Source organism: Cannabis sativa, chromosome 5 (genome assembly GCF_029168945.1).
Source record: "Cannabis sativa cultivar Pink pepper isolate KNU-18-1 chromosome 5, ASM2916894v1, whole genome shotgun sequence".
NCBI lineage: Eukaryota > Viridiplantae > Streptophyta > Magnoliopsida > Rosales > Cannabaceae > Cannabis > Cannabis sativa.
In genome coordinates, this window is record NC_083605.1 from 36,096,529 (window position 1) to 36,106,339 (window position 9,811).

Here is a 9,811-nt window from a genome sequence, read left to right on the forward strand (position 1 = left end):
TAATATATATATGTGCTAACATATATTGATGGTTCTTGTTTTACGAGATTGATAGATTGACAGCTTTGTGAGATAGGCATATGTATATAGTACTCCTTATTGCATACTTGTCCACTGAAAAGTACCAAACCTATATTATCATTGTAGTAGATTATTATCATGTCTATCTCCATGATATATTACTCTTGTGTATCATATGTCTATTTCACAGATGAGTAGACAACTTGTCCGTCTTATTTGATGATACCTCTACAGTTTACAAGGGAGATAGACATATGCATATATGAGTAATATTTGTGATGTCCGTATATACTCCAATATATATATTTTTTATGTGATGATTAGATGGGATGGGAGACACTTGTCACTCATCCAATGCTCTTCTTTGGTTATAAATATAGAGAGTTACTTTCACTCTTGCTCACATTTGTTGGAGCTCTTGGTGAAGTGAGACTTGGAGTTTTAGAAGGAGGCTTTCAAGAGGTAAGTTTTCTAAACCTTCTCCCTTGAATGTTCTTGTTATGTTCTTCATGTTCTTGTACATGTTCATATTTATTTTTGTGATGTAGATGAGTAAATATATTTACTTGTTGTATATTTGTGTTTGTGTTTGATCTTCATGGGTATTAAAAATCTACATTTTTACTGTTTGTCTTTACATAGTAGTAAGTGTGATTTGAATAATGACTGTCTGGCTAGCTGGAATATTGTCTTCCTTTAGTTAATTAAATGACCATAACTGGTGGTCTATTTAGAACACGTATGTCCAGTTGGTGAGCATTATTATGGCGTCCATTTTTATGTCTAGTTATTTTTTTTTGCCACTTGAGCTTTGATATATGTATATATACATATCTTTTTATTCTGTCTAGCCGGTGTTTTGCTTTGTATATGATTATATTTTTGGTGAACTCGCTCTTAGTCCAGTATCTTTGTTCTAGGTGGGTTTTTTGCTATGTCTATGAGCAACCATGGTAGTTGTGCCACTTCGTCTAATAAGACGACCAGTTCGTCTGATGATCCTTCGAATATTCCTACTGGGGTGGTAGTTTATGTGTTGGATGACGGGTGTGAGGATACAGATGTCTAGTGCTATGCGTCTGGGGTTGGAGTAGATACTGATCGCCCTAGGAGTGATACTGAGTCGGGCGATATACTTTCGGGTGTTAATCCTAGGTCAGTAATAACCTTGAATGACTTGCCGAAAATTCGTCGTCGTTATAATATTCCCATACACATTAGTTTGTATGCTCCGGCTAGCGGGGAACGGGCTGACTGGAAGATACCGGGTTGGACATGTTTGTACAAGCTTCCATTTAAGTATGGTTTCAGATTTCCTCTCCCTAGATTGATGTCTGAACTATGCTCCTATCATGGTATCTCTCCCAGTCAGCTAATGCCAAATGCTTGGCGTGTTCTTATGGCCATAGAAGTGTTGACCGAAAGGCATAACATTACATTTACGGTTGCTGAAGTCTTGTACGTCTACTTGAAAGAGCATCCACATGATAAAGGTAGGTACCAACTTAACGTTAGAAACGGTAGTGACCATTTGATTCTTGGCATTAAAGAAGCTAAGCGATGGAAGGAGGATTTTTTCTTTGTTCCTTTTGATGCTCTAGGATTATCGGTTGATCGTGGGATTCCCCATTCGTGGTCTCCTGCTAGTGAGTGTCATAGTTTTGGTGTTGAATTACGCCCTTATTTGTTATGGTTTATTGATGCATGCCTAACTGGTTGATTTGTCTTCTTTGTAGGTAGGATTGGCCTTCCATTTAGTTGGGTGTGTGGGCAGGCGCCAGGGAGAGTTGATCAAGTTCTTCGAATTGCGGAGGAGGAGCGCTATTGGAACGTTCTATTGTCTGATTCTTCTCTTCGAGACAGCACTTTGTGGGATCACGTTCCCCGTCAACCCGAAGGTATATCTCATCCTAAGAATCGTGCTAAGTCTCAAGTTACTATACTCCAAAGAAGTTTGGAGATTTTGGGATGCGAACCTTTATTTCTACCTGAATTGACATCAGACGGACGAGATTTTGCAGATCGATTCATGGCCCAATCTTCTTTCACTCTTCCTCTGGCTGGTGACGGTGCTATGGAACGTTTACGCTCACGCAAACAGAAGACTAGGACGACTCCTAGTGTTGAGAAGGAGGTTGTTACTACTGTTGCTCCTTCTTGTCCTTCTGCGAGGGCTCAGAAGAAGAATAACAAGAGACCGTCTCCGGTTGAGTCGACCGATTGGTTGAGTAATACAATTGATCTTTCTTTTCCATCTTCAGCGGCTGCACATTCTGAGTTTGGCCTACACCTTGGTGAGGCCAGTAAGCTATTATTTCCAGAGGATCGAGCTCGTTTTGAGAACATCGGAGAAATAGCTTCCATGGAGTTGTCCATCTCTCGCTCCTTTCAGGTATGCATGCATTCCCATGTTACAATTTATGTGTGGACAAACTCGCGATATTATTGTGTCTGACTATTATGGTACTTTATATTGCATGACAGGGTATGCAAGGACTTATGTACGCCTTGGATAAGATTAAGAACATGAAGGAGCAAATGAAGGACATGAGGACTGAGCGTGATACTTTGCGCGGGGAGATTAAGGAGCTAAAGAGCTGCAAGAAAGAGCTTGACCGTGTCAGAGAAGAGTTACGAACTCAACTTGATGCTAAGGAGCAAGATTCTAATCGTTTGAAGTCTGCCTTGGCTGATCTTGCTACTGCCCAAGCTCGTGTGGACATGTTGGAAGGTCGGTTAGTCGAAATTGGACTGGAGGCTGAGATCCAGTGTCGTGGAAAGATGGCGATGGAGTATCGAGACAACAAGGCCGAGTCTTGGGACATACCCCAGTACATTGCTGACTATGAAGAATTGCTGCGGATGAGGGCCGAGGAAGACGCTCGAACTAGCCAACTGGCTAACTTGTTTGAAGAGATGACTACAAACGATCTCCCGGTGGATGACTCACATCTTTCTTGAGTTAACTATATGTCAAGTGTTTTATGTTTTTAATGTTGTAATATGAACTTTTGTCTGGTTGGCTGACTTGCATGGGTCTGGTGCCCCATTTTCCCCTTAGTCTAAATGTAGGTCAGCCAAATTGGACTTAGACTTAGTATTTTGGAATGATGTTTGTTGTATGCGCTATGTATTTGTTGTAGTAACTGGTTTGGCTGACTTGTATGGGTCTGGTACCCTATTTTCCCCTTAGTCTAAATGTAGGTCAGCTGAGTTAGATTTAGACTTAGTAGTTCAGAATGATGTTTGGACTATGTGGTTCGTTGTATGCGTTGTGCTTCTACTTCAGTAGAATATTGTCTTGAATTTATTTTCGTTCGGTGGGTTGTCAAATGAAACTATCAAATGGATGTTGTATGTCAAATAGCTTGAATGACGCATTATCCTAAAAAGAAAAAAAAATGGTTATGATAGGGGGCTGCACTCCGTAGAGCTGCCTACATACCCTTTCCAGGGATCAAGCCCAAATGTAGTTCTGTCTCCCTGCATGAATATTTGTTAGCAATAGTGCGTTGAGAAGAGTGGGTCTCGTAAGACCGATAAAGAAAACAAATGCAAAGAGAACAGAACAATAGTTTGGGGTTTAAGTGTGATACTGCTTTAGGTGAATAGCATTCCAACTGTTGTTGATGTCTCGTCCTTTGTCCGTTTGGATTTTGTAAGCTCCATTGCCGACTACCTTAGTGATCAGGTAGGGCCCTTCCCATGTTGGGGCTAGCTTACCTGCTCCCGCTTCCTTGGTGTTTTGAAAAACTCGACGAAGCACCCAGTCTCCCACCTTGAATGACCGAGTACGGGCATTCTTGTTGTAATGCTTTGCTAGACACTGTTGGTAGGCTGCCATTCTTATAGATGCCCTTTCTCTTCTCTCGTCGACTGTGTCTAGTTCGTGGCACATGTCTTCCCAATTTTGCATTTCTGTAGTCAGTTCATGTCTAGCTGTTGGGACTTCACTTTCTGTTGGTATGACCGCTTCCATTCCATAGGCTAGAGAGAAAGGTGTTTCTCCTGTGGATGTTCTGGCTGTTGTGCGGTAGGACCATAGTACTCCTGGCAATTCATCGGCCCATCTACCCTTTGCATTCTCTAGCCGTTTTTTGATTGTGTTCATGATGGTCTTATTAGACGATTCTGCTTGTCCATTGGCTTGAGGGTATCTAGGTGTTGAGAAGCTTAACTTAATGTTCCAGAATTTGCAAAAGTTTTGAAAGTCGAGGCTGATGAACTGTGAGCCATTGTCTGTCACAATTTCTTTCGGAATTCCATATCTACAGATAACATTTCTCCAAATAAACCCCTTAACTTCTTTGTCTCGAACTTGGTGGAACGATTCCGCTTCTATCCACTTGCTGAAGTAGTCGGTCACTGCAAGCATATATACCTTCTGTCCAGGTGCAGTTGGCAATTTGCCAACTATGTCCATTCCCCACTTCATAAAGGGCCATGGGGATGTGATCGATGTGAGACGTTCAGGAGGCTGATGGGATACTTGTGCAAAACGTTGGCATTTGTCACACCGTCTTGTATATTCAGATGAGTCGGCTCTCATAGTAGGCCAATAGTAGCCTTGTGTGAGGGCCCGGTGTGCTAAGCACGCCTCCCGAATGGTTGCCACATTCGCCCTCGTGAAGCTCGCCTAGTATATATTTTGCTTACGCAGGTTAACACATCTCAAATATGGACCAGAATAGGATCGTTTATAGAGCTTACCTCGTATTATTGAGAATCTGGCTGCCTGAGCCTTGACTCTTCGGGCTTCATTCTTATCTTCTGGTAGCACATCTTTTTCTAAGTACTCGATGATGGGCGTCATCCATGTCTTTTCGTTGGCGACGTCATTTACTTCTTCTTCTTCTTCTTTCTTCCAGACAGCAGGCCATTGGAGGTACACCATTGGGACTGTTTCGGGGCTGGTTGTACGGATGGAAGACCCAAGGTTGGCTAAGGCGTACGCGTGACTATTATTTTCCCTAGGCACCCGATCGATCGTGAACTCGTCGAAGGTCGATTGCAACTCTTTTGTTTTCTCAAGATAAATTTGTCATTTTGCTATCTCGGGCCTGATAGCTACCTTGCATTTGGTTGACTACAAGTTGTGAATCGCTAAAGACGTTGATTCTTTTGGCTCCCATTTCTTTGGCCAGTCCGACTCCAGCAATCATAGCCTCATACCCTGCCTCATTGTTTGTAGCTTTATACCCACATCTGATTGCTTGCTCGATCTTCTCGCCTTGGGGTGAGGTTAGAACAAGTCCTAATCCGCTTCCTCTTACATTGCTTGAACCGTCTACATGTAATTCCCATGTGCCATTTGCCTGTCCCTCTGTAAGGTGGCAAAGTTCTTTTTCCGCTTGCACTTGAGAGTTAGGTGTAAAGTCTGCAATGAAATCAGCTAATACCTGAGATTTTAATGCGGTTCGTGGCTTGTAGGAGATGTCATATTCGCTGAGCTCCACTGCCCACTTGGTCAATCTTCCAGACAACTCTGGTTTATGTAGTATGGTCTTGAGGGGAAAGGTGGTGAGTACTGTGATTGGGTGGCATTGGAAGTATGGACGCAACTTTCTGGCTGCGTGAATGAGTGCCAATGCTAACTTCTCCAAATTCGATCGTACCTAGTTTACGCATCAAGTAAGGATTTAGAGACATAATAAATTGGAAGTTGTTTACCTTTATCCTCTCTTACTAAGATCGCGCCGATCGCCGCCTCGTAGACGCCTAGGTACACAAAGAGGTTTTCGTTATCTTTTGGCTTTGATAATAGTGGAGGGCTAGTCAGGTATTGCTTTAATTTTTCCAACGCTTCTTCACACTCGGCTGTCCATTCGAATGTCTTTGATTTTCTAAGTGTGTTGAAGAAAGAGTGGCATCGCTCGGAAGACTTTGAGATGAATCGGCCTAGCGCAGTGATTCGGCCTGTTAGTTTTTGGACATCTTTGATGCATGTTGGTGAGGGGATCCTTAGGATTGAATCAATCTGAGCTGGGTTGGCTTCGATCCCTCGTTGTGTCACCAAGTAGCCTAAGAACTTGCCTGCAGTTACACCAAAAGAACACTTAGTAGGATTTAACTTCATGTTATATTTTCTAAGTATTTCAAAAGATTGTTTTAAATGATTGATGTGCTCTTCTGCAACTAGTGATTTCACTAGCATGTCGTCGATGTAGACTTCTATGGTCTTTCCCAGGTGGTCAGCAAACATCTTGTTCACGAGGCGTTGGTAGGTTGCTCCTGCATTCTTCAGTCCGAACGGCATCACCTTGTAACAAAAGATTCCTAGGTTGGTCATGAAAGGCTGTCTTCTCTGGTCTTCCGGATGCATAAGGATCCGGTTATATCCCGAGAAAGCATCCATGAAGCTAAGGAGTTCGTGTCCTCGTGGCGTCTACCAGCATGTCAATATGTGGTAATGGAAATGAGTCTTTTGGGCACGCCTTGTTGAGGTCTGTAAAATCGATGCAAACCCTCCACTTGCCATTTTTCTTTTTCACAATCACTACGTTTGCCAGCCAGTCTGGGTACTGGACTTCTTTTATAAACCCGTTCTCGATTAACTTCTGGACTTCTTCATTTATTGCTTGGTTTCTCTCAGGGGCAAACTTTCTTCTCTTTTGTCTCTTGGGTGGGTAATTTGGGTCTACCTGTAACCTGTGGACAATAATCTCAGGGTTAATACCGGTCATATCCGCATGGGACCAAGCAAATTGATCATGGTTAGCAATCAAAAATTCAATAAGTTTAGATCTCATGTCGGGGTCCAAATTCGGGTTCCGATTTGGACTTTGTGGTCTGGGAAGTCTGGATGGATTTGGACTTCGTCTAGCTCCTCCACATTAGGTTGGTCAGATTGGGAGTTGGGTAGCTCTCGCTGCTGTAATTGCTATGACTGTGCTGGTTTTGCCTTCATGGTGGTTCGGTAGCATTCTCTTGAATCTTTCTGCTCCCCTCTAATTTCTTTCGGCCCCCATTTGGTTGGAAACCTTAAAGCTTGGTGGTAAGTTGAAGGTACAGCTTCCATCTCATGGATCCATGGCCTGCCGAGGATGACGTTGTAGGCAGAAGGGGAGTCAATCGCCAGGAACCTGGTGCACAAGTTGACTCCTTCAGCATACACAGGCAGCTCGATCTCTCCCGAGGTATTTTTCTGTTCACCACTAAATCCAATTAGGACAGTTGTCTTCCTCACAATTTTGGATTCGTCAATTCCCATTTCCCTGAGAGCACTCAAAAAAAGGATGTTAGCTGAACTGCCATTATCGACAAGTATACGTTTAGTCAAATAGTTAGCTATATAAAGTGAAATAACAAGAGCATCATGATGAGGGTTAAGAAGCCTAGTTGATTCTGATGTCGTGAAGCTGATGGTTTGCTCCGGTAAGGAAGATGTTCTGCTGGTCTCCCCTTTGGTCCAGTTAGCCTGACGTGCATGTTTCTTTGCAGCTGACTGGGTGACTCCACTTACTTTTGAGCCACCTGTTATTATGTTGACCGTTCTCTCATGAACAGGTGGCCTGGGCGGTGTTATGTCCCTCTGGTTGTCTATCGTGTCCCTCTGACCCTGGTAAGTCTTCTTTCCTTTGTCGGTGAGGTGGTCGACTAAGTGGCCCCGTTTTAGCAAGTTGATTACTTCTAATCTTAAGGCAATGCACTCTTCAGTCCGGTGGCCATGGTCGTTGTGGAAGTCACACCACTTGCTTCTGTCCCTCTGCTCAGCTGGAGTCCTCATCATCTCAGGCCACTTTACTTTGCTTCCAAGCCCCTTAAGTACTTGAACAGCCTCAGCAGGTGAGATGGACAAGTTGTACTCGGGCATCTTCGGTCCACTTCGAGGATATGTGTCAGTGGGCCGGTTGTAATCCCTTCTTCGGTTCTCTGACTTGTTAGAAGTCGGGTATGGCTCAGACCGTTTGTCGTTGTGCCGTCTGTCTACTCTAGAATCTCTGCGAGTCTCTTTTCTTGGAGAGGATCTGTAGTAGTTGACTTCATCTTCTTCCCACTTGATTTGGCCCATGCCTTGGCGAGGACGTCTTCCATAGTCTTACATGGGTACTTGGTGAGTTCTTTGTATAAATCTGAGTCGTAGCGAAGTCCTTTGCGGAAAGCTGAGATGGCTGTGTGTTGGTTACAATTGGTGATAGACACTTTTTCTTTATTGAAGCGTCCCACGTAATCTCTCAGTGCTTCCCCACGTCGTTGGACGATGACGTAAAGGTCTTCTGATTGCTTCTCTAATTTCCCCGCACCGGCAACCGCTCAACAAAAGTATCAGTGAGTTGTGCAAAAGTTTTAATAGAATTATTAGGCAAATTAGTATACCACTGGAGGGCTGGTCCGATTAGACTCGAACCAAACCCCTTACACATGCATGCTTCCCTCATGTCACGTGGAATGGCAACGGTGAACATCCTTTGTCGATATTGGGCGATGTGGTCGTCTGGGTCAGATGTCCCGTCGAACATCTTCATGTTGGGGAAGCTAAATTTCTTAGGCATCTCCACTAAAGCTATCTCATCGACAAATGGTGAGTCGGCGTAGCAGCTTGCGGCACTCTTCTTGATAGGAGCAGGCATTCCAGGGATACGCTGAATGAGGGCTTCCATCTCGGCTAGCTTGCGGGCCAAACCCGGATCTGCAATTGGGGATGCGCTAACCGTCTGGCGGGCTGCCTCAGTTGTTGTAACCTGTTGCTCCAAGGTGGTGGGCTGTCTACCATCACCGGAGGAGGGGAGGTTAACCCCTTGAGCTGTCTGCCCATTGTCTGAAATTGTCTGGGCTTCTGGTGTCGTTAAGGTTACCTGTCCACCTGCATTAATAGAAGAGTTTGGTGTATTAGTGACAATGGTTGGAGTTTGTTGGTTCCTTACCAAGGCTGGCGGATCCATCTGACTCGATCCGCCAATAGAGGAGTTGGGAGTGAGGCTCCCCAAGGACTGCATCGGACTGATTGGAACTCGAAAGCGGGATGGAGGTGGCGGAGGGTCGGTCATGTTCTGGGATGACAAGGTCTCCATCCTCACCAACAGGTCTGCGTTTTCAGCTTGCAGCTTTTCTAGTTGCTCACGGTCTTTAGCCGCTTGCTCTCGATCTTTGGCTGCTTGCTCTCGCTCCTTGGCTGCCTCGGCAGTGAGGATAGCGATCTGGGAAGCTAGGTCTGGAGTCTCAGTTACGTCGGCCATGGTGTTCAAGGTGAACCTTTGGAGTCTTTGTCGAATGAACGATTGCTAGGTTCCCACAGACGGCGCCAAATTGTAGAGGGTGAAATCTACAATACGGAATTTGGGCACCAGCAACCTGTCAAGAACAAAGAGAGAGACAAAAGTTCAATTGGGAGCACCGGTGGGGTGTCAGCCAAAGGGACTCCGACGCTCAAGTCAGTACGATTATAGTAAAAAATTATAATAATGGAAAATAAATGTAATATAAATGGTAGCCGGACGGATGAGTGGACAAGCGGACAGACGGACTAAAAGAGTAACTCCGATGGTGAGGCTTAAGAGAAAAGCTTAGAAAAAACGACTGTCTGCTTGAGTCAGTGAGTAGTGTGAGTATCGAATGTGTTCTCTCCAGCGTCTATCGTATGGTTCCTTTTATCGTGTGTTCTCAGTGCTGTTGCCCTCTGTCCACGTCACCCGTTGGACTCGTTCAAATTGGTTACTTCCCTAATTATTAGGGAGTAGTAACCGTCTTCTTGACTGGTTCCATATTAACTTGATTTCACCCGTTTGGCTGACTGGCCGGGCTCAAACCCGGTTGCGGGACGATCCGGCTTGTGGCCCATAGGCTCACTCGT

The 9,811-nt window shown here is 44.5% G+C and overlaps 3 protein-coding genes across 4 annotated transcripts; 1 reads left to right on the plus strand and 2 right to left on the minus strand.

The window, feature by feature from the left end:
• Positions 1–423: 423 nt before the first annotated feature.
• Positions 424–3,340, plus strand: LOC133037887 (uncharacterized). Of its 2 annotated transcripts, none has more exons than XM_061115639.1 (3): positions 424–483; positions 1,758–2,413; positions 2,506–3,340. In XM_061115639.1, the coding sequence occupies exons 2-3, from the start codon at positions 2,051–2,053 to the stop codon at positions 2,980–2,982; spliced, it is 840 nt and encodes a 279-aa protein (XP_060971622.1). In that variant the 5' UTR covers positions 424–483; positions 1,758–2,050; the 3' UTR covers positions 2,983–3,340. The 2 variants fall into 2 exon arrangements, with proteins under 2 accessions (XP_060971622.1, XP_060971623.1); XM_061115640.1 differs by lacking the exon at positions 424–483 and having other exon boundaries at positions 1,547–1,919; positions 2,043–2,413.
• A 1,317-nt stretch (positions 3,341–4,657) lies between these two features.
• LOC133038302 (uncharacterized) lies at positions 4,658–6,704 on the minus strand. The gene is made up of 4 exons (XM_061116403.1): positions 6,497–6,704; positions 5,708–6,054; positions 5,093–5,636; positions 4,658–5,037 (listed from the first exon to the last, which is right to left on the minus strand). Exons 1-4 carry the CDS (start codon positions 6,702–6,704, stop codon positions 4,658–4,660), a joined length of 1,479 nt encoding a protein of 492 aa, XP_060972386.1.
• Positions 6,705–6,901: 197 nt separating this feature from the next.
• On the minus strand, positions 6,902–8,032 carry LOC133038303 (uncharacterized). The gene has a single exon (XM_061116404.1). The coding sequence runs from the start codon at positions 8,030–8,032 to the stop codon at positions 6,902–6,904; it is 1,131 nt and encodes a 376-aa protein (XP_060972387.1).
• Positions 8,033–9,811: the final 1,779 nt, after the last annotated feature.

Coding starts and splice junctions, on each gene's coding strand:
- LOC133037887 (XM_061115639.1), top strand. CDS start 2,051: ATGGCCCAATCTTCTTTCACTCTTCCTCTGGCTGGTGACGGTGCTATG. Junction 2,414..2,505: donor CCATCTCTCGCTCCTTTCAG/GTATGCATGCAT, acceptor ATTGCATGACAG/GGTATGCAAGGACTTATGTA.
- LOC133038302 (XM_061116403.1), bottom strand. CDS start 6,704: ATGACCGGTATTAACCCTGAGATTATTGTCCACAGGTTACAGGTAGAC. Junction 6,055..6,496: donor GATTGTGAAAAAGAAAAATG/GCAAGTGGAGGG, acceptor GTGTAACTGCAG/GCAAGTTCTTAGGCTACTTG. Junction 5,637..5,707: donor CGGCGATCGGCGCGATCTTA/GTAAGAGAGGAT, acceptor TGCGTAAACTAG/GTACGATCGAATTTGGAGAA.
- LOC133038303 (XM_061116404.1), bottom strand. CDS start 8,032: ATGGGCCAAATCAAGTGGGAAGAAGATGAAGTCAACTACTACAGATCC.